The following is a 23,453-nucleotide window of genomic DNA, read 5'->3' as shown; positions in this document are numbered from 1 at the left end:
GGGGCCTTATTAATTATAGAGCTGCTCTGGCTCAGATCTGAAGTCAAAAAATGAGGTTCTCCAATTCTTTTATCTTTGAAATAAGAGAATTGGACCTCAGTGAGTGACCATTTGATTACTCATCCCGTTGATGGTGGAAAACCTGAGGAAAAGCGAAAGGACCAGGCTGAGTATTCCAGACTGACGCCTTGACTGTCCTTACCTGATGAGGCAAATGGCAAACCCTCCATTTTGGCACAGGTGGCCTCAGCCAGCAAGAGAGAGAAAGTAGTGCCTCTTTCTTGCCTTTTGTAGACATGGTCTTATGCCCATTTTTTGATTGGGTTGTTTGGTTATTTTATATTGAGTTGTGCGTTGTTTGTATATTTCAAATATTTACCCCTTGTTGGTCACATCATTTGCAAATGTTTTCTCCTATCCCATAGGTTGTCTTTTCACTTTGTCAGTGGTTTCCTTTGCTGTGCAAAAACTTTTAAGCTTGGGATTTTACACTGTGGCTCAGTGGAAATAAGTCCAACTAGTATCCATGAGGATGCAGGTTCAATCCCTGGCCTCACTCAGTATGTCGGGATCCGGTGTTGCTGTGAACTGTGGTATAGGTCGCAGGTACAGCATTGCCCTGGCTATAGTGTAAGCAGGCAGCTATAGCTCCAATTTGACCTCTAGCCTGGGAACATCCATATGCCAAGAGTGTTGGGCCCCTAAAAAGCAAAAATCACTCACTCAATCAATCAACCAGTCAATCCCAGGTTAGTCTGACTCATAAATTCCCATGCCTTTCATGCCTATGCTATCAAACCATGAAGGCTGTGTTTCAGGATTTCAGAGCATGATACTGTTGAATTTATTCTGTGCTTGAAACTGGCCCAGATCCTGGTTAAAGACAGAATGAATGAAGGAGTGAAGGCGTGAAAAGCATGAGCCTTGAAGTATTTACCAATTGCAAGGAGAGAGAGGGATTGCTGTGGGAAAAGAACCTACCTCAGTCCTGCTAAATCAGTTACTCAGCCCTGGGAACCACAGTGAATTGTTCAGAAATGACCCTGACTGACTGTATCTTTTATTACAGTGCCTGGTCACCTGCGGAAAAGGGCATAAGCACCGCCAAGTCTGGTGTCAGTTTGGTGAAGATCGATTAAATGATAGGATCTGTGACCCTGAGACCAAGCCAACCTCCATGCAGACCTGTCAGCAGCCAGAATGTGCGTCCTGGCAGGCGGGTCCCTGGGGACAGGTATTTTGAATGATAACATTCTTAACTACATTCTTTCCTTCTTATCTGGAGTAGGCTCGTTGAGGGACATTCCAGAAGCAGGGATTTAACCCCTATGGCATGTGGCTTGCAAAGGTACCTCCATGGCGCCAAGTGCTAGCAACTCTGCAACCATTTTGCCCCACTTCTGAGGGTTGCTGCTTGCCCTCCTGGAGCTAATTATTCCCTTTCCAGACCCACGTGCGTGCCTTCACCCTTGGGTTAAAACCTTAGCTTGAGCACACGCACATTTGAACAAATTCACAACAGATCTCATGTCTGGCTGATGTTATCTACCAGCGTGTGGCTGTGGGTCTGTTACAGAATGTGATCCAGCGCCAGCGTCTTTGGCAGAAGGGTCTGGACTGGGGATTTGGCAAGGATATTTTGGCTTGCAGTGTCGTGATCCCTAAGCTCACCTCTTGTAAATAAGTCAGACTCTTCAAACAGAATTAATTAGATCAGAAGTCACGGAAATCGTCTGTCTTTGAAAGAATCTTTTCCAACCCCCCAGTGGAGGTTCCACAGCGACTTGAACAGTTCTTAAAGGAAAGAGTGAAAGTCTCCCTTGGGCTTGCATCTGAGAAGCCACTACTCTTGGAGTTGAAGCCTTCCTAATATAGAAGCAAAAGCATTCCCGGTACTATTTAAGTAGCACTCCAAGTTCCCAAGAGAAGCAGGGCAGCTGTTTGCTGTCACTTATGTAATCTCTTTAAAGAATGACTCTCCCTTTACCCTATCCAGCAAGAGCCACAGCCTCTTTAGCCTTCTAGCTTATGTCTTCATTTCCAACCTGTGTACAGTGAATGCGAGCAGCTTTATTACTGCCCCCTGACAATTTCTGTCTTTAACACCAGTGCCCTTCTGACTCCTTCCCATTATACAGCATCCTCACTCAGAATGGTTAATCGTGTTTGATTACGCTGAGTAAACAGGGGTGGGGGGTTCACTTAACCCTTCAGATCTTGCCTCCTTTTTGTCTACATCTGCATAACTCTTGTGAATAGTAACAGGAGGAGAACACACCTCAGGGTTACTGCTATGATTTGAATATAACATCTTTTAGAACTAACAGGACTGTTTTTTCCAATTTTTTTAAATTGAAGTATAGTTGATTTACAATGTTGTGTTAGTTCTGCTATACAGCAAAGGGATTCAATTTCATATATCTATTTTTTTCTGATTATTTCCCTTTGTAGGTTATGACAAGATATGAATATAGTTCCCTGTGCTATACAGTAAATCCTTGTTATTTATCTATCTTAAATGTAGTGGTGTGTATCTGTTAATCTCATACTCCTTATTTAACAAAAAGAAGAAAATCACATTATTAACTCTACACTGCAAAGTTAATACATTTATGATTTTCTTCTTATGTTTTAAGAACTAATATTAGATTGTACTTGGTCAATTTTTGTTAAAGTAAAACTTGCATAGCAAAATTAACCATTTTATGGTGAACAAATCAGTGACATTTAGTACAGTCATAATATTGCGCAACCACCACTTCTAATTCCACAATATTTTTGTCACCCTAAACACCCATTAAGCTGTCATTACATTACCTATTTCTTCCCATTTCCCCTTGAATCCTATAGCCAACAATCTGTTTTCTACTTCCATGGATTTACTTTTTCTAAATATTTCATACAAATGGAATCATGACAACATGGGACTCTGGTTACTTTTATCCAACATAATATTTTTAAAGGTAATCCATGTGGTAGCACACATCTGTATTTCACCCCTTTTATGGCTGCGTAATAGTCCACATATGGATATATTTGTCCGTTCATCCTTCTAAGACATTTGAATTTCTTGCACCTTCTGGCTATTAGGAATAGTGCTTAATTTTTCTATAAATATTTGGTAGAACACAGCCAGTGAAGCCATTTGGTCTTAGACTTTTCTGTATTAAGAGGTCTTTGATTACTGAGTCAGTCTTTTTACTTCTTGTAGGTCTATTCAAATTTTGTTTCTTCTTAAGTCAGATTTTGTGATTTGTGTGTTTCTAGGTAATTTGTGTTATGTTTGGAAATGTGTGTGTTTTATCTAGATTGTGTAATATACTGGCCTATAATTGTTCACAGTCCTCTCATTACCCTTTTTTATTTCTATAGGGTCAGGAATGATGTACTTATTTTCATTTCTGATTTTAGTTATTTGCATCTTCTCTCTTTCTCTTTTTGGTCAGTCTCAGTAAATGTTTATAAATGTTGTTGATATTTTTAAAGAGCAAACTTATAATTTTATTTATTCTGTTGTTTTTCTATTCAAGTCTTTTTTTTTTTTTTCATTCTGCTAGTTTTGAGTTTAATCTGCTCTTCTTTTTCTAGTTGCTTAAGGTGTAAAGTTAGATTACTGATTTCAGGAGTTCCCACTGTGGTTCAGTGGAACTTAACATGGTGCCCATGAGGATGCGTATTCAATCTCTGGCCTTGCTCAGTGGTTAAGGATCCACCATTGCCACAAGCTATGATGTAGGTTGCAGATGCAGCTTGGATTCAGCATTTGCTGCACCTGGCCTGTGGCATAGGCTGGCAGCTACAGCTGCAATTCAACCCCTAGCCTAGGTGCTTCCATGTGCTGTAGGTGTGGCCCTAAAAAAAGAAAACAATAATAAAAGATTATTGATTATAGAGCTTTCTTTTTTAATGATATAGGTGTTTATAGACATAAATTTCCCTCTTAGCACTGCTTTTGCTGCATTTTATAGTTATTAAAACATAAATTTATGTTTTATTTGCGTTTCCATTAATCTGAAAGTACCTCCTAATTTCCTTTCTGATTTCCTCTTTGACCTACTGGTTATTTAAGACTGTGATGTTTAATTTGAAGATATTTGTGAATTTTTCAGTTTTTCTCAGTATTGCTTTTTAGTTTCACTCCACTGTGGCCAGAGACAATACTTTGTTCTCAGTGTTTTAAAATTTATTGATACTTATTTTGTGGCCTAGTATATGACCTATACTAGGGAATGATCCATGTGCATTTGAGAGGAATGTGTATTATGGTTGGGGGTAAGCAAAAATGTCACAACACTTTCTTATTGAAATTTGACAGTAAGCACTCACCTAGTTACTGTGCTTGATTAAATTTGAGTTCAAAAAGAAAAAAAAAAACTGATCCTGCTAGTTTTTGCCAGCTTAATAGTTGCTTCAGTGGAGGGATTAATTCTTGGAGTTTCCTAATCTGTCATTTCGATGACATCACTCTCTCTCCTTATTGTTTTTCAGACTGCTTTTAAAATCTAACATTTAGCCTTTTGGTGGCTACATTGTTTTCTTTATGATCTGTTTGCCATAGCACATTTAATTGACTTTTGATTCTTACCTATTTGGGTGGTTTCTAATATTTTGCCTTTTGTAAATAGTATTGCAAAGACCATTCTTATACAAAAATATTCATGCAAACTCTGATTATTTCTTTAAGAAAAATTTCCAGAGGTCAAATACGGTATTTTAGCCACAGCACTCTGCTAGGTATAATATGAAAGATGTAAAATGATTGAAAGTCACCCCCCTCCTTCCATGGGTTCACAGTTATTGAACTCCTACAAATAAAATTCCAATGGGAGGATTGCTGGATTGTATATCTGTTTTGTTTTATTTCTTTCCCCCAGTGCAGTGTCACTTGTGGACAGGGATACCAACTAAGAGCAGTGAAATGCATCATTGGGACTTACATGTCAGTGGTGGATGACAATGACTGCAATGCAGCAACTAGACCAACTGATACCCAGGTTAGTTTCCTTTATTCAAATCATTGATTGTCTTTGGGCACTAAGATGCCAAAACTTCCCAGTGGCACAGTCAAAATTGAAGTCCTTTCATAGGTAAGTAGAGGAAACAGTAGATTAGCTAAATTGTTCTGGACTGACCTACTTGTTAAATTCTGGATCTCATATTTTGAAGTACCAGGTTTTATTCTTCTCTGCTTATTTGAATTGTATGTAGGTCTGATTCTTATTCTTATGAGATGGCAAAGGTTGACTTTTTGAACTGGTTTTCTTGAATTCAGATTTTTTTTTTTTTAATGATTTCAGTGTAGGGTTAGGCATGTCCTGGAGCTGGCTTGTTCCAACTCACAAGCGATGAGTAGTAAATTTTCAGAAATGTTGCAAGGTGGTTGTTAAATACAGCCATTATTAAAAATTAAAAATATAAACCTCCCAAGATTTCCCATTGTGGCTCAGTGCATTAAAACCAACATAGTGTTCCTGAGGACATGGGTTCAATCCCTGGCCTCATTCAGTGGTTAAGGATCTGGCATTGCTGTCAGCTGTGGTGTAGGTGGCAGACATGGCTCAGATCTGACATTTCTGTGGCTATGGCATAGGCCAGCTCCAATTAGACCCCTAGCCTGGGAACCTACTTATGCTGCGGGTACAGCCCTAAAAAGCAAAAAAAAAAAAAAAAAAAAAAAAAGAAATTGGCTATGGGAGAGTATTTACACTAGAGAAATCAGCAGATGCTATAATTCAGAGTTTCTTGTATTGATTTTTTTAGACTAAAAAGTGATGGAGCAGATGTTAATAATGCAGATTAAACTTTAGAAAGTCTTGTGTCTACAGTCGTTATACTGTAAAGAATACAAAAAATTAAGGAAATACTGTCCTGGTATTTGAAATTTATTTTTTGGTTCTGCAGAGAAGTCGTTCATGTCATTGGTGAGTGAGTGCCGTTCTAACATCCATCTTCTTATTTCTCTTTCACTGTACTTTTAAACATAAACAAAATATCAACTAACATTCACACCAGAGCCACACTTGTCCAGGAATTACAACCATAGTTTGGCCACAGATCGAAGAGTTCAACAAAAGTATTCTGTGAGAATCAATTGGCTCTATGAAACTTAAAATAAAGAATTGTCTATTTTACTCTTATTTATAAATTTTATGTTATGCATTCTTGGTATCAGAAAAACTTATAAACAATCATATATAGGAAGTTCCCATTGTGGCTCAGTGGTAACAAGCCTAACTAGTATCCATGAGAATGTGGGTTCAATCCCTGGCCTTGCTCAGTGGGTTAAGGATCTGGTGTTGCTGTGAGCTCTGGTGTAGGCCAGCAGCTGTAGCTCTGATTTGACCCCTAGCCTGGGAACTTCCATATGCCACAAGTGTGGCCCTATTAAAAAAAAAAAAAAAGCATGTATATATAAACACACACACATATTTGCATATTTTCGTGTAATATATATATGTGTGTATATATATCACATCTGCAAACACACATAAGCACACCTCGTTTCTTAAAGAGACCTAATTAATAATCATTCACCAGCACACTATTCTATGTGGACCTTGCTTTTGGCATCAATTATGTAAGGAGAATGTGTAAAGAGAAGACTTGGGTTTGCCGATCAGCTTTGCTAACTGTAGAAGGTGGAACCCAAACATAGACCATGTCCAGAACTCACACTCTGAGGCCCCATCTGGCCACTGCACTGCATTGGCTCTGAACACCCTCAGTCTGCTACTTTGCAACATGTGTTGTTGATGGATGAAGAGTCTCAAAAAAGTAAATGAATATGGCAGTGTTGTTCGTGCTGTCATCTCTGATCAGTTAACCAAACACCATTTGTGACTTGTCTCATCTTTATTTTTATTACTTTATTGAAATGTTCTCACCCACTACATGATAAATGCCTGGGAAGTGTTAGCTACTACATCTTAACAATCAGGAAGGCAGGACTTGGCGACTCCCAGAGATTCAAACTGCACATTTCTAAGTCATTCCATAATATCCATGCTGACTACAGGGCAGCTCCCACAGTTGTAGCACGTGGATAAAGTGTTCACTATGTGACACATTCTCAATGCCTTTCTTTGAACCCCTGGCAGAATAATAGGCAAGGTCTGGAGCCAAGTAGCAGAATTTCCCGTTCAGTTGGTAAGCCTCCTATAGTCAGTTCAGTGCTGAGCCTCCAGTACTTTGCACCCTGCCCAGTACATCTTGGTCATTTAACAGATATATATTTAATCAAAGAGTATTTGCCAGCCACTGAGGCTGAGAATGATCACAAGCACATGTGTACTACTGTTTTCCTATTTGCAAATCTGAGACTCTTATCTACATACAGATGATTTTACTGTAGGAACAGAATTTGGCCTTCATAGTTTTTTTTTTTTTTAATTAACAATAATTTTAAAGGGTATTCCGTTCTTTCCTAAATTATGGGCCATTTTAAAATGTCTTTTCACATTAACAGTTTTAAAAATCATACAGTAGATCCCTGCTGTGTATAAAGACACCCACGAAGTGACTCAGATCACAACCCAGTTTGCAATTGAATTGCCACTGGGGCTGAGAGATGTCATGTGCCTTGCCCCAAATCATACAAATATAAGGACTAAGAGCTCTAGAATTTTTAGTCCTTATATTTGTATATACCATGACCAGTAATGTGTGCATTGACTGACTTTGGCTTTTTCTTCTCATCTCACATCTAGGACTGTGAATTGCCATCTTGTCACCCTCCCCCAGCTGCCCCAGAACCAAGGAGAAGCACGCACAGTGCTCCAAGGACCCAGTGGCGATTTGGGTCTTGGACTCCAGTAAGAAGTAGAATGGAAGAAGAGAGGGTGGGAGGGGAGGCAGGTGTTCTCCGACATGATTTTAGAAAATGGGTTTCTATCCAGTGAGTGACCTTTTCAAATAATATTTCTGCACCCTTTTACTCCAACACCCAGTGCTCAGCCACCTGTGGAAAGGGTACCCGGATGAGATATGTCAGCTGTCGGGACGAGGACGGCTCTGTGGCTGATGAGAGTGCCTGTGCGACCCTGCCTAGACCGGTGGCAAAGGAGGAATGTTCAGTGACCCCCTGTGGGCAGTGGAAGGCTATGGACTGGAGCCCTGTAAGCAAGTGAATTCCTTGGAATTGGGCAAGGACCAGGGCAGCTTTAAGGAAGATGATTAGCCATGCATCCCAAAGGCCACTGGGTACTGTGTTAGAACTGGACTTAGTTCGCGAGTTGTTCTTCTCCATGTATGTGCAGCTGGTAGGAATCTTAGCCATACATCAAGAAATGTATGGCTTTAAAAAATGTGTAAATCAACTTATAGTCTGCTTAAGCCCACATCCTGTTGGGCTGATTGGAAAATCCAGTCTTAATTGAGCCAAGTCACATCAGAATGTAGTGGGTTTGGAAAGTGTCAGAAGTGGCAGAGAGAAGTATGGGAGTTGGAAAAGGGCCTCTTATCTTGAATCTGGATGCCTCCTGCATCCTCTGGTCACTTAAAGTCCAGTGCCTCTGGCTTCCTTGCCAAGAGTGGGAAGTGGGGGATCCTCATGCAGTGCTGGGGACATGGCCTCCTATGCCGAAGCACTCCTATGCCCAGGTCCACACCAAGTACCATCCGTGGACTTTGCATCATAAAAAGTCCTTTGTCTTCAGGTAAATTTTGCTTCCTGCCTTGCAAAAAGTCCCCAGGGTAGGAAATACAGAGCTTAGGATAGGTGAAGAGAATGCAGATGAATATCTTAATAAATACCATGATACAGATAGGAAACTTGAGGGATGGATTCAAAGAGAGCTGTATAAAAATCCAGACCTTGACATTCACTGGCTGCATGACCCTGAGCAGTCTGGTGTAAAACCTTGAACCTCAGGTTCTTTTGCTCTTGAAAAGGCCATAAGGAATACCTACTCTCTATTTGTTGTCAGGATTGTGTGAGATTATATCTGTTAAATGCTTAGCACGAAGGAGGTTCCCAATAAATGGTAAATAATCTCACTTTCACGCCCTGAGCTTCAAAACATATTACCTACACCCATACATACATCCATCTATCAGATATGTCTATCTACTCACCAATATTTGAAAAACTTACTTAGAGCAGTGACCGAAAAATAATACTGTCCTTTCCTTTGTCAAAATTATAGTCAGTGAGCAAATAAAGAAATAAACATAGGCGTCCCCGTCGTGGCTCACTGGAAACGAATCTGACTAGCATCCATGAGGACCAAGTTTGATCCCTGGCATCACTCAGTGGGTTAAGGATTTGGCATTACCATGAGCTGTGGTGTAGTTCACAGATGTGGCTCAGATCCTGTGTTGCTGTGGCTGTGGTGTACTCCGATTTTACCCTTAGCCTGGGAACCTCCATATGCCACAGGTGCAGCCTTACAAAAAAGGCAAAAAAAAGAAAAAAGAAAGAAATATATAATATACCAAATATTGATAATTACTAAAGCAAAGGTCAAGCAGAGTAATGGCAGTGAGAAAGAAGAGATGTGCTTTTATACAAGATGGTCAGAAAAGGCTCCACATTGCATTGGGCAGTGCTTGAATGGAGTGAAGGAGTGAGCCATGCAAATATCCATGTTGTACATAGAAGGTGGAGCAGGTGCTGTGAAAACCCTGAGTGGGAGATGTTCTTGGCCTGCTCAGAGAGCATCCATAAGGCCAGTGGGGCTGGAGTGCAGTGTGTGGAGAGTGATGAAATGTGTCAAAGAGCTCCCAGCGGCCACATCATGAAGGGCCTTCTGGGTCAGGGTAAGGACTTTGGACATTATTCAGAGGGAATTGGGAAGTCACTAGATGAATGACATGATCTGACTTTTGTTTGCCAGGCTCACAGTTTGTGACATGTGGACAGGAGACTGGGGGTGGGGTAAGGGAATGGAAATGCATCAAGATTCCAAGCAGGATCCCTGCTGAAAGGCCATTATTACAATAGTCCTGGCAAAGGAAGGTGATGGCTTGAATTCAGAAGATGATAGTGAGAAGTGGTTGATTGGGGATATACTTTGAATACCAAGCCAACAGGGTTTCTCCATGAACCAGCCATGGGGTGGAAAGAAATGGGATGAGACAAGAGGGTGCTGCCAAGGTTTTTGGGCTGACCGACTGGCTGAGGGTTGGGCCGCTTACAGAAAATACACATGCACGTGACCCACCCTCTCTTCTTCTGAACCTCCAATGTAGTGCTCCGCAACGTGTGGGCAAGGTAGGGCGACCCGGCAAGTGGTCTGTGTCAACTACAGCGACCATGTGATTGATCAAAGCGAGTGTGACCCAGATCATATCCCGGAAACCGACCAAGACTGTTCCATGTCACCATGCCCTCAACGGACCCCGGATGGTGGCCTCGCTCAGCACCCTTTCCAAAATGAGGATTATCGCCCCAGGAGCATCAGCCCCAGCCGCACCCACGTGCTCGGAGGAAACCAGTGGAGGACAGGTCCCTGGGGAGCCGTGAGTATTCCCTCAAGTCTTTCCTGAATCTGCTTTCTCCCCTTTCACTTGAGGTAGCATCTGGAGGAGACAAATTAGGAACACCTTTGGAGCGTTTTTTTTATCTCAGGAGGGATGGATGTTGTGCATTTTCATTTGTTGGGGTCAATGGCCATTGAGAGGATCTGCAGACATCTCTGAGCTGCCTTAACTGGGTGGAGCAGGCGGGGGCCGCTCCTGAACAGCTCCATCAGATGGCATCCTGGAAGGGACCATGAAGGTCATGATGATTGATCCTGAAGGTGGTGAGCAGCTTCCACCTGAAGGAGACTTGAAAGGACAGAAGAACTTTTCTGAAAGGGAGTTTTTCCTGAATGCTCTTCAGGAAAATGAAAAAGTCATTTTCCTGCATGCTCTTTGCCAGATAGATACCTGTCGTCTTGAATGGCCCAGTTGCTATACCATGTGTAGTAGTAGATCGTTGTTCTGGATTGGGAAAGAAAACACTAATCTGGGTAAAATCTGTGCTTAGAGGGACGATACCATAATTTAGTGGTTATCAGCACAGACTTTGAAGGAAGGTGCCTCTGTTTGATCCGAGGACTTGCACTTTTCAAAGTCTGGGGTCTCCAACAGTTCTCCTCTCCCCTCTTAGCCTCAGTTTCCTCATCTGTAAAACAAAGTTAATGATAATTCCAGATTTCCTGGGTTGTTATTAAGAAAAGCAGTGATGCAAATAAATTGTTTTACACTCTGTCTGCCACAGGGTTCTGAGAATTTATTAAATATCAATGATTATATTTATTAGCATCATTATCTTTGTCTTTCAAATTAGGAAGAACCTGACAAACAATATTTCATGTTCAGAGGAAAAATATGCTATGGAAAGTTTTTAATTTTTTTTTTTTAATTTTATGACCTCACCCACAGCATATGGAAGTTCCCTGGCCAGGAATTAAATCTGAGCTGCCGCTGCAGCCTGTGCCTCAGCTGCAGCAATGCCAGATCCACTGTGCCAGGCTGGGGAGCAAACCTGCACTTCCAAAGTAACCTAAGCTGCTACAGTTGGATTCACAACCCCTTGCACCATGGCTGGAACTCCAAAAGTTTTAGGACTTTTAACTAAATAATTTTCCAAAAAACAGTTATCTTGTGGAGTCCTGTACATGTCTAAAGGAAGTACAAGAGGGGTAAGATAGTAGGGGAGGTCTGGGAGTTAGGTGTTTATTAATCACTCAGGGAGTCTTCTTTTTAATTGTTTGCTATTTGTTTCCTTCTAGTTCTGCCAACTGTGTTTAATTATTTGGGGGCTGGAAAGCATTAGAAGGAACCTGTCAGTTTCCCACCATGGTTATGTTTCCATAAATTAGGTTTACTTTGCTGTGAATGCTGATAGCCCCTGAGTGTTTTCACACACTGCAGGTGTTGGTTGTAAGCAGAACATCTGCCAAGTTGCCTGGGACCTTCACCACCTCATTCTTTAAGCCTTCCTTTGCCTGGGTTGCAAGACATTTGGGTTGTGAGAAATTAAAGGATAATCAAGAGAGGTCATCGCTGAGTGTCCCATGATTTTTCCAGTTGAAAAACTCACAACTCACATGTGTGTATTCTAATGATAGCACTAAAACTTAAAAAAAAAAAAAATAGAGCCCTGAAAGCTATTCTTATTGAGGACTGCATTTGTGGATAATGCATTCCTTTAAGACTGAATGATTCTGCCCTTGGGCAGAGATCCCAATTAGGGAGGATTAGGTAACCTTTTTGCAGCAATGGGCAATACCATTCTTCTCTTCACCGTGCCTGTTTTTTGTTTGGGGATTTTTTTATTTTTTCTAAGTTAAGTGAGGCTGAAGGTGGACAATGTGATTTTTCAGCTCCAGCTTGATGTGCCTTACTTGCTCCCAGGAGAGTGCGGCATCGGCATGTGTACACATCCCTGCCTGGTTGGGGAGGCCTGGTTCTGCTCCCTCCAGAGCAGAAAAGGCAGCAGATAACTGTGAACACTAGAGAATGGGAATCTAATATTTTCAATAGATTCTGGAATCAGAACTTCATTTTACAGCATGTTTCTGTATAAACTTGAACCTTGTGTGAGGTTTACCATGTGTTACTAATTAAGCATCTCTGGTTCCAAGTGACAGAGGAGAAAGTGGCTCTTTCACTGGAAAGCAAAACAAACAAAACTGTTCATTTAGCCCCAGTAGAGACTGGGAGCAGAGCATCTTCATAGATTTAGTGCAGAGGTTGGCAAATTTTTTTCTGCAAAAGGCCAGATAAAAATATTTCCAGCTATGTGAACTATACAGTCTCTACTGCAGTTAACCAGCCCTGTTGTCCTAGCACAAAAGCAGGCCTAGGCAGTACATAATCAGGAGTTCCCATTGTGGCTTAGTGGTAATGGACCCTACTAGTACCCATGAGGACATGGGTTTGATCCCTGGCCTCGCTCAGTGGATTAAGGATCTGGAGTTGCCATGAGCTGCAGTGTAGGTCACAGATGCAGCTCAGATGTGGCCATGCTATGGCTGTGGCAGCTGTGGTATAGGCCAGCAGCTGCAGCTCCGATTCAGCCCCTAGCCTGGGAACTTCCATACGCCGTAGGTTCAGCCCTAATACAAATAAACAAACATAATCAAGTGAGCATATATGGTTGTGTTCTGATAAAACTTTATAAAAACAGCTGGTAGAGCCACATTCAGCCCCCAGACTGTGGCTTGCCAATCCCTGATCTAGATGGAACAGTGTATACAGGGTAATGTCTTTAAGGAGGTTCTGTCCTAAGGAGCCCTTTTCATCTCTGAACCACCCTTGAGTTGTTCTGTTTAGGATTCAAGTTTCCAGAAAAGTGCAGTTGGCTCAGCCTGATCAGGGAAATGTATAGAATCTTAAAAGACAGACCCACTAAAGTGGCATCAATTGGCAGAGAAAATGTTTCTCAAAGGAAAATTGAGCTGTCACGAGTTCCTGTTGTGGTTTGGTGGGTTAAGAACCTGATACAGTGTCCATGAGGATGCAGGTTCGATCCCTGGCCTCGGTCAGTGGGTTAAGGATATGGCATTGCTGCAAGTTACAGCCTAAGTTGCAGATGTGGCTCAGAATTGACCACTGGCCCAGGAACTTCTGTATGCTACAAGTACACCCATAAAAAGGGAAGAAAAAAAGAAAGAAAATTGAGCTGCCACGTGTTAAAGGGAAGTGTCTGGGGCAGGTAAAAAAAAAAAAAAATAGATGTCCATCATATCTTGTTTCCCTAGTAGCCAGTCATCTCTCTTGTTTTGTGCAGTGTGAACAATAGGTGCAAGGTTTATTACAGTGAATGTTTACCTAGGAAAATATGTCATCTGAAGAGGACAGGAAAATTGCTAAACTGAAGAAGTCCAGGGTGAAATTCTGTAACATGGGAATGGTGCTAAACATCCCTGTTAATCAAAAAAATAGCAAAATTAGACCTGGAGAAAGATCATGTGTTAACACTTCACCCATGTATTGGAGTATAAAGACCCAGGCCATCACTGGGTTCAGAAAGGTGGAGTGCAAGAGTTCCTTTCGTGGCACAGTGGAAATGAATATGACCAGGAACCGTGAAGTTGCAGGTTTGATCCCTGGCCTCGCTCAGTGGGTTAAGGATCCGGCATTGCTTGAGCTGTGGTGTAGGTCGCAGACGAGACTCGGATCTGGCATTGCTGTGGCTCTGCATAGGCCAGCAGCAACAGCTCCGATTAGACCCCTAACCTGGGAACCTCCACATGCTGAGGGTACACCCCTAAAAAGACAAAAAGACGAAAGAAAGAATGAACGAACGAATGAAAGAAAGAAAGAAACGTGGAGTGCAGGTTCTAGACTGTGCAGTGCAATGGCTTGGCCACCTACTGAGCGCTTTCTGTCTTTTGGTCAGATTCTCAGTGGGAAACATCTGGTTGGTCACTGGGCAGCCAGTGGACTAGCTGACCTTGGATCTCTTGTCCTCCCCTGCTCTGTCAGCCATATTGAAGGGAGGGTCGCCTGTGGTTTATAGAGTTCTTGCTTTCAGAAACTCTAATCAGACCAAGCAGTAAATACTATTACCAGCACAATGAGAGCTAGTATAGCTACAGGTATGACATTGATCCCCTCCAAAGGAGTTTACCATTTTGGGGGAACAATAACACAGGTGACAAAATCAACAAATAATATAAGATTTTATTATCAAAGGAAAAATTTAAGGGCTGAAATATACATACATATATATATATATATATACACACACACTCACACACACACACCAAACCTATCTGCAATATGGAGGGTCCTTCCTAATGTTTACAATTCTGGCCCCCAAGCAAAGCCAATTAAAATAATAGTTCTCTGTATTTCTAAAACTAAGCTGTTTAAAAGTAGAAAAGATATATTTTCAAGTTTGGAGTAAGTATATCACACCCTCAGAGAATAGGGTAGAATTGTTATCAACCAAAAGTTACCTAAACATTTTCTCAGAATTCATAAATCTATTTCCTGCTCTATACTTAAAAGTCAAGCTCAGTATATTAGAAAATCATTCACAATTTGACCAGCATGGGCAGGGAAATTGAGCAGAAGTCCAGTGCAATAAGCCAAAAAGATATGTGTTTACATCTTTTTATGGAAAAAGCCAAGCAGCGTTATTTTGAAATAACACTGGTTTGAGCTGGTATTAAACAGCACACAAATCAGCTGTCAGAACCTGAAACTCAAAACAATGTTGCAAATGCAGTTTGAGGCTTGATTATTCATGTGAATGGCCTTGCTTGGAGGATTAGATGGTTGCTTTATGGACAAACAGATTTTCCAAGTCAAGGGTCAGAGTGAAGGGTACTAGCAAACACATAGGAAAAGAAGAAAACACTCAAGATATAGATAAATAAGAGAACTATGAGAAGCTTGTGTAAGAAATCAACTGAAGGGCAAACACAATTCTGTGACAACCATGAGAGGGAGCGCTAGGCTGAAAGCACACTGAAGAGAGGTTTGTCAATAGGGAATAAAAGCAAGTTCATTGGGGAATAAAAATAAAGAAGGAAAACAGATCTTGCTACCATTTGCCACGGAAGTAGACACTTTTGTGAAGAGAGAAAAAAGAACATTACCTGCAAAGAAATGATATGTAAGTGACATTCTGTGATGTTTTCCTTGGGTAATTGAAGGAGTGTATATATAGAGAAGCTTAATTTCAACAACCAGCAATTCCTTCAGCATGCGATTTGACCCCTGTGTTGAAAGGGGAGTTAAATCCTGGTTCTCAAAAAGCACTTGCAGTTTTGAAAAGAATGTCCCAGGAGACGGTGGTGTCAGTCAGCACCTCTGTACCACTCAGAGATGTGGACCATAAATAGGACAGCTTTGGAAATCAGGAGGCATGATCACTCATGAGGCATTTATTAAACACCAACTGAGACCTATCAGGCTTACAGGGGAAGGTATGTGTCTGCCTTCCAGTGTTGATAAAACTCGAACATTAAACAGCCCCTTGAAAGGGAGGTCCTCAGGATTGCTTTCTGTCCGTTGTAGATGACTTGAGAACAGCTCCTGTCAAATTTGTCTCAGACCTTTCAGCCAGTGGCTTTTGTGGCCCTGAGATGGAGAGCGAGGTGAGGAGTAACCTGTTGACTAATGTTTGCTATGTTCAGTGTTCCAGTACCTGTGCTGGTGGGTCCCAGCGGCGTGTTGTTGTGTGTCAGGATGAAAACGGATACACCGCCAATGATTGTGTGGAGAGAATCAAACCAGATGAGCAGAGAGCCTGTGAATCCGGCCCTTGCCCTCAGTGGGCTTACGGCAGCTGGGGAGAGGTGAGAGCCAACTCCATTTATGCATCCTTTGGGGGAAGAAAAAAAATAAAAAATAAAAAACCACCAAACTGTGTTACTGTTCATAGTTGATTTGAGGGAATTTATTTGAAGGAATCTAGAGCTAGTTAAAGCTTCTTGATTTTCAGATTAATTAGGAGACCTGCCTTAATTCTGGACTCTTTCAGTGCATTTATTACCAAGTAGAAACAGCTTGAATACATAGGAGAGAAAAATCAGAAAGAAATACAGAAAAATGGTAAAGTTGTTAACCTCTGTTTAAATTGTTAACGGACACTTTTAAAGTGATTGAAAATAATGTGCTGGAGTTCCTATTGTGGCTCAGTGGATTAAGAATCCTGTGTTGTCTCTCTGAGTATGCGGGTTTAATCCCTGGCCTTGCTCAGTGGGTTAAGGATCCAGCATTGCCATAAGCTGCAACACAGGTTGCAGACGTATCTCGGATGTGGTGTTGCTATGACTGTGGTATAGGCTGCAGCAACAGCTCCAATTTAACCCCTGGCCTGGGAACTTGTATTTTCCACAGGTGTAGCCATAAAAAGAAAAAAAATGTGTTAAATTAGTCTCTGGAAATGTTGCCATGTTCTTCATGGTTTTTGGGGTGTATGCAATGTACCCTTGGTTCCATGGCATCATGTCTCCCAATATTTCAATTCCCTGAGGAGCCATCATGAATAGGAGTTGTTATTCCTATCAAAGGTGATGCATTCTAATCATAGAGGTGAATAATTAGCTGTGTAGTCTCAAATAATAAAATTCTTCAGCTGTTACCTTTTAAGAGCCACCTACTATGACCACTGAAAGGCAGTCAGATATTTGGAACAGACAAAACTGGGCCCAGTTCCCACTCATGGCTCTTAAATGTTTTGTAATTTTAACAAATAACATCACTTTGCCAACTATCTCTATTGTATTGTTACCTGTAAATGGGAGTAGTAAGGACACCCACTTCACAGTATCCATGTCTATTTTATGAAATCTGTCTGTCAAAAGCCCAGCACATAGCCTTCAATTAAAGTTCACTGCTATTGTAATAAGGATAATCATTGTTATTGCTAATAATTATCATTGGTAAGACTATTATTATTGAATGGGACTTTGAACCACTATCATGGGTAGGACTCAGATGCTTATTGTTTTGTGTTTAGTTAACAAAGACCATATCCCTCTACTCTTGAATCCACAGGGAGAGCACGTATTTAAAGTTTGTTGAGTTGTTCTGTCTTGACTCTTAACATTTAAAAAATGAAACATGAGGGTTAACATCTTGGAGACCCCGCTCCCTACCAAGAGCAGGGTGAAAGACAGATGAGATGCATGGGCATATTGGTCCCCCCTTCTGGCTAAGCGAAATCACATGCCCACATTTCATGATCCCATACACGTAACCAGGTAGTCATAGGCAGTCCTAATGGAGAGTTTTGTTGACTTTTCATTGAGAGTACGTCATCCTGCAAGGTTTTTCTGAAAGGCCAGAAGGGGAAGTCAGGTTTGGAGACTTGTGTACTGTGAGTTTCCCAAAACTCCTCGTGAAGTTCTGTCCCATGGGGCCCTGTGCTTCAGCTTCTGTAACTGGATTGAGGCCAGGCGAGTACACGCATTTGCCGGGATGCTGGCTGTCAGCACGGACCAGATCCTTCCAAATTCTGTGGGAGATCTGGCCTTGACACAGCATTGTGGGGGGGTGGGGGGGAGAGACTGTCAGTGTTCCTGGATGCGAGCGCCTTGGGATTATGCAAGAAATACAGCTTGTTCCTGCCTCAGAAGCGTGGGTCTCGCCGACAGTCAGAACCTTATCCAGCGTTCCCACTGCACTGTTTACCCATCCTAGGGGATAGCCGTCATTATCCTCAGATGCAGAAATATCGTAAAATATTTTAACGTCACGGGGGCTGTGGAGACTGGAGTCACAGAAGAGCCAAAAGTCAATGACGGCTTCTTAGAGGTTGCCAGAAAATAAAACCAGCTAAGTCCTTATTTCCTTTATTTGGTACTGACTGGTTTTTAGATTTTTATTTGTTTGATGTTTAGTTTTGAATACCTCAGAGGCTGTAACCTTATCCTTGACTCTGGCCATTGACCTTGATCAAGTTAACCTCTCTTCATCTCAGTTGCCCCATATATAGCAAGTGGCAAATAATTAACACTCTCCTCTGGATGAGAAAATAAATATAAAAGCACTTAGTGCAGATGAAGCGCACACACTCAGTAAACAGTACCTACCATGAAGGCAGAAGTTTCCCATCTGCTGTATATATTACTTAGGGTAAATAGGCTTCATTCTGCATCCAGACCTAGCTGGCCTGATGCCATCATAGAGTCCAGCTAAGACATTTTTCTTACAGGAAAAGAAAATTTGCTGACAAAATAACTGCTGCCTTCCATTTCCTTCTTCCAGTGTTCTAAGCTCTGTGGCGGAGGCTTGCGAACAAGGCTTGTGGTCTGTCAGAGGCCCAGCGGGGAACGGTTTCCAGATCTGAGCTGTGAAATTCTCGATAAGCCTCCGGATCGAGAGCAGTGTAACACCCAGGCTTGTCCTCAAGACCCTGCTTGGAGTACTGGCCCTTGGAGTTCGGTACGGCCTTAACTGTTCATGTTTGTTAAGCCTACTACCTAAACTAACACACCCAATTCCAAGGTGTTTGGGGCACTCCTCTGAGACAGACCGTGATCTTACAAGACAGCCCTGAAACTGTGCTTTAAATAGTCTGTTACTCTTTTCATAGTGAGCCACGACAGAATGAATTTTTTTTATGATATTGCCAAAGTGACTTCAGAGAATACACGTACCTCACACCGGCCTGGTGCCGATGCCAAGAAATAGCTTCCTTTCCTAGAACTAGACTGTATATATTTGCGTGTGTGTTTTTAAAGACACGGCATAACTCCATGTCATTATTAAGTGCTAAAGTGATTTAAGTAGACAACTTAAAAGCAGATACTCTTTCCTTTACGAAGCCGGTAGTTTTGACTTCGGCGGGAAGATACCTGCTTGTTAAGGCCAAAGCAAGTTTTTGATTCAGTGGCTATACTTTGCCTCTGTGACTCGGGGACAGCTCTCAACACAAGCACCATGAAGGCTGTGCCCACAAAGCTGATTGAAATCATTGGGAAACATCCAAAGACCAACAGTGGACTCGGTGACTTGATGCCATTCAAGGCATCTGAAATGTTCTCTCACGTCTATCAAGAAACAAAGCCCATTTGAGGCCATTTTTCCTCTGATCCTAGACTTCCTTTGCGATCTGCTCTTAGCTGACATTGTAAGACAGGTTTGCCACTGTAAATACTATGCAAACTTCCAGGGCAGCTCTTGGCAAACAGAAAGACTGGCTATGTCAAAGCAATACTTTGGCTAAATTGTGCCATAGGTATGGAGCCATTAGGGTTGTTTCATGTAAATAGAGTAAACTTTCCTGTAAATACGTTAATTGCACTGAAGCTGAATTCATGTTATAGTGAGTCATATCCAGAAGTCTTTTTATTTCATAGGGTTCGGAGGAAAATTCTTAACCATTCCTGAAACCATCTAAAGAGCCGATTAACTGACTTGACATGGTTAATCTCTGTTGATGCTTCTAAGAATCAAGGGTTTCAATGTCGCAGATTGTGTCTGCAGGTTGAACACAAGCTGTATAATTAATGTACTTTCTATTAGGTAGAAATCTGGAAGAACTTAAAGTGTCATCTCAACTGGTACTATTTGGCTGGGCTGTTAAAGATTTTACTCAAGGGCATTTCAGATGTGTTGTTCACAGTGTTTTGTCTGTAATACTGGCACTCTTCCAGAATGAACATTTCAAAAAAGATCAGAAATAACCTCAGAATGTCAGGAACATCTTCTGACATTTCAACCTCCGTAAGTCACCTATTAAATATTATTTTCATGAAATTTTCCCTCTTGAACCCATTATATTTCTACTCTGTTCACTCAGCCAACACAAACACCACACTGAAGTTACATATCAAAAAGTCTAATAGCTCTCTAAAAAGCTCTGTTTCTTTAATATTGACCAAAAAACATTTGACCCTCAGAGGGTGTGTGTGTGTGTATATATATATACTATAATAATAATATAACACTATACATTATATATTGTATACAATATACAATATATATTATATACATTTTAGTTTCCACTGCATTCTCTTTTTTGAACATTTTCTTTTTTTTTTTTTTTTTTTTTTGTCTTTTTGCCATTTCTTGAGCCGCTCCCGCGGCATATGGAGGTTCCCAGGCTAGGGGTCGAATCGGAGCTGTAGCTGCCAGCCTACGCCAGAGCCATAGCAACTCGGGATCTGAGCCGCGTCTGCAACCTACACCACAGCTCACGGCAACACCAGATTGTTAACCCACTGAGCAAGGGCAGGGATCAAACCCGCAACCTCATGGTTCCTAGTCAGATTCGTTAACCACTGCGCCACAACGGGAACTCCTCTTTTTTGAACATTTTCTAAACACGTCTTAATTTTCTTTCACACAGGATCACCACTCTCCCACAGATATTTTAAGAGCTTAAATGTGTAAATTTTAAAATATGATCTGCTAATTAATTTAACCAAAGAGTTTAACATTTTCTTATTGTAGTTATTGTTCTTAGACCTGTGCATAGTTTTTTGAAAAGCACACAGGAAAAAAAAAAGAGAGAGACTCTAAATGCTCTGTAATGCACAGGAGCCAATGCATGGATTTTTAAAGTATTTTTGCTGCCTATATGATTTTAATGCTTCTTTTATAAAATGATTATTAGTCAAATATATATTTAAATCCCTCTGCAGCCTGAGAGCAAGGCCACTTCTACAAGGCTTTTCATTGTGATTTTTTAAATTAAATCAAAAGCATTTTATTTAAATCTGTAATTAATTAAATTTGTAACATACTTAAATTATGTGTGTGAGGGCAGCCTTCAGACTTAACTGTAGTATTTGGATTTTACTTTTGTGTTGATTTAGATAGATGCTTTGGTACAGTTTTTTAGCAATTCTAAATTGAAGCATACCTCAGTGAATTGTGTTAATAGCCATAAAGCCACTTCTATGGTGCTTTATCCTTGTAACTGACAGTGACGTTAACAACAAAAAGTCTATTTGAGGTGCTAACATGTTGCTTTCAAGAGAAAGCCAACTAGATATATTAGAGACCAAGGGTAGCTGTTAGCCGTCCTCTGGCTGTATTGCTTTCTTCTCCCAAGTACTCCCACACTGAAGATAGTGTTGAGAAGCAGCTATTGCTGTGTGAGTAGATCCTTTCCAAGGTCAAAATGGAGATAGCCTAGATCAACAGTTGTTACTAAAGAGCAGCATTTAAGAAAGAAACTCCAAATCCCTGTCAGCATGGCTTCAGGACTATAAAATGAAGCTTCTGTGAATGTAGGGTTCAAGTACCCATTTTAAGGCCCTTTGTTCAAGTCACCAGTGATTTAGAATCATGATTGTGCAAAACATCCTCACCCGACCTCATCTTCTCTGTCTCTTTTGCATGTGTCCTTGCACTCTGACTTGGTAACGTTTTGTTTTTTGAAATAAGGTTCTTACCCAGATTCACCTAGTGCAGGCACCCACCCTGTGACTAGAGGGATAAATTGGAAAGAGAGCTCGATCCTGTCAAATTGTGGAAGGAAATGGGTTAAAAACTGGTAGCATTCTAGAGTGAGCTGCTTGGAGATAAAGCCAAAAAGTGGCGTGGGATGTCCCCTTTCCAAGATGGTTCCATTTTGCATTGCCCGGTGGACCTGCTGGCTGATTGTCTTGGAGACCGCCGGTCTCCTTAGGTGAAAATGGCGTGTGTGTTTCTCATGACAAGCCTGAAAGTGTTCTCTGAGCCTTGCTTTAGGTGCTTTGGAGTAATGCTTGTCGACCCGAATAATGAGAATTTATGAGCTCACGAAGGAACTGTGCTTTTGTTTCTGCCTGACCAACTTATGAATTTGTGTCTACCTCATTTTCATATTAAAGTTTGCAGCTTCTGTAGGTAGGAAGAGAAAATGCCTGACATCAGTATTTTATCACCTCACCACATCTGTCTCTAGCAAAAATAAAGATTGTAAATATCACTACCCCACTTTCGGAATACAATTTTAAGCAGCCAAGCCTAGTATTATCTGAATATTTTGAGCAGTACAGATTTCTATGTTTATATAATAAAGCATATTTATTTTTTCCATGTTATTTAATTTTATACACAATGTTGAAAAATGAGTGTTTATCAGCAGACTGTAAAGGCAAATAGGTTATGTTCTTAGAAATGCATGTATATGTTTCTTTTGGTTTTAAAAAGACACATTTTTAATTTTGTAAATCCCCCCCCAACCTGTACCATCCCTCTCCCAAATCTGAGTAGCCAAATGGCAAGCTTTGTGGAATTGGATAGTTTAAAGTGTGTATTTTAAAGGGATACTTCAAAAAAATATTTCTGAATTGGGAACAATGCTTAGTGATATAAACAAAAATATATGAGGCTTAACATTTTGTTTGTTTTTTTCTTTCTTTTCTCACACTGTTGTCCTGATTCATTGAGTCCCAACTATGAAATATGGATGCTCCATTTATTGAATTTGTAGATAATGATAAGGCATAGCCAGAAGACAAAACAAGTGATTAGGAGAAATGGTTCTGAACATGTAAGAGGAGCCAGGTACAGCAAAAAGCTCACCTAATGTGCATTAGTTGGATCATACCTTATTCTTTGTGTCTGGATAACTGTAAAAGACTTAATGACATTTGTCATTTTCTTATTTGTTCACCTGCAATACATGTCAGAAAGCATTTCTTATTAGAGAAAAATAAAATATAACAATAAACTTGAAAGTTTTGAGAACCTGCACATTCCAAAACAAATGATAAATCATGAGGATGACCTTATTATGCACTCTAGTCTTTTATGGTAATTGAGGGGGAAAGGACAAAATAAGGGAGTCCCTGTATGTATCTGAGGGTTTTTTGTTTTTTTTTTTTTTTAAATAAGGTGCTGAGTAAGAGAACTTTTCCAAAGCAGGTGATGGTAGCTTATTTTACTGAGTGTTTACTATATACCAAGCCAAGTTAAGGAAATATGTGTCGCATTTAGCATCCATGCTACCCCATAAGAGAGGTGTTTTTATAAACCCATTTGACTATGTGATAATCTAGTGCTAAGACTTCAGTGACATTATCCTTGACTATATTAATCCACTTTATTTGGTAGAAAGAAACAGT

The 23,453-nt window shown here is 40.8% G+C and overlaps 1 protein-coding gene across 8 annotated transcripts in view; it reads left to right on the top strand.

Annotated features, from left to right (window-relative positions):
• The window catches only part of ADAMTS9 (ADAM metallopeptidase with thrombospondin type 1 motif 9), a 175,486-nt gene that overhangs the window by 82,738 nt on the left and 69,295 nt on the right, over positions 1 to 23,453 (top strand). For all 8 annotated transcript variants that reach the window (XM_003132298.6, XM_021070781.1, XM_021070780.1 and 5 more), the window contains 7 exons: positions 1,070 to 1,234; positions 4,875 to 4,994; positions 7,707 to 7,811; positions 7,947 to 8,114; positions 10,189 to 10,458; positions 16,080 to 16,241; positions 18,658 to 18,834. In XM_003132298.6, coding sequence (XP_003132346.4) covers positions 1,070 to 1,234; positions 4,875 to 4,994; positions 7,707 to 7,811; positions 7,947 to 8,114; positions 10,189 to 10,458; positions 16,080 to 16,241; positions 18,658 to 18,834 — 1,167 coding nt within the window. The remainder of the gene's footprint in view (positions 1 to 1,069; positions 1,235 to 4,874; positions 4,995 to 7,706; positions 7,812 to 7,946; positions 8,115 to 10,188; positions 10,459 to 16,079; positions 16,242 to 18,657; positions 18,835 to 23,453) is intronic.

Source organism: Sus scrofa, chromosome 13 (genome assembly GCF_000003025.6).
Source record: "Sus scrofa isolate TJ Tabasco breed Duroc chromosome 13, Sscrofa11.1, whole genome shotgun sequence".
In the NCBI taxonomy this organism is placed as follows: Eukaryota; Metazoa; Chordata; class Mammalia; order Artiodactyla; family Suidae; genus Sus; species Sus scrofa.
Note: the sequence above shows the minus strand (reverse complement) of the source record. Positions and strands in the feature narration are given on the sequence as shown.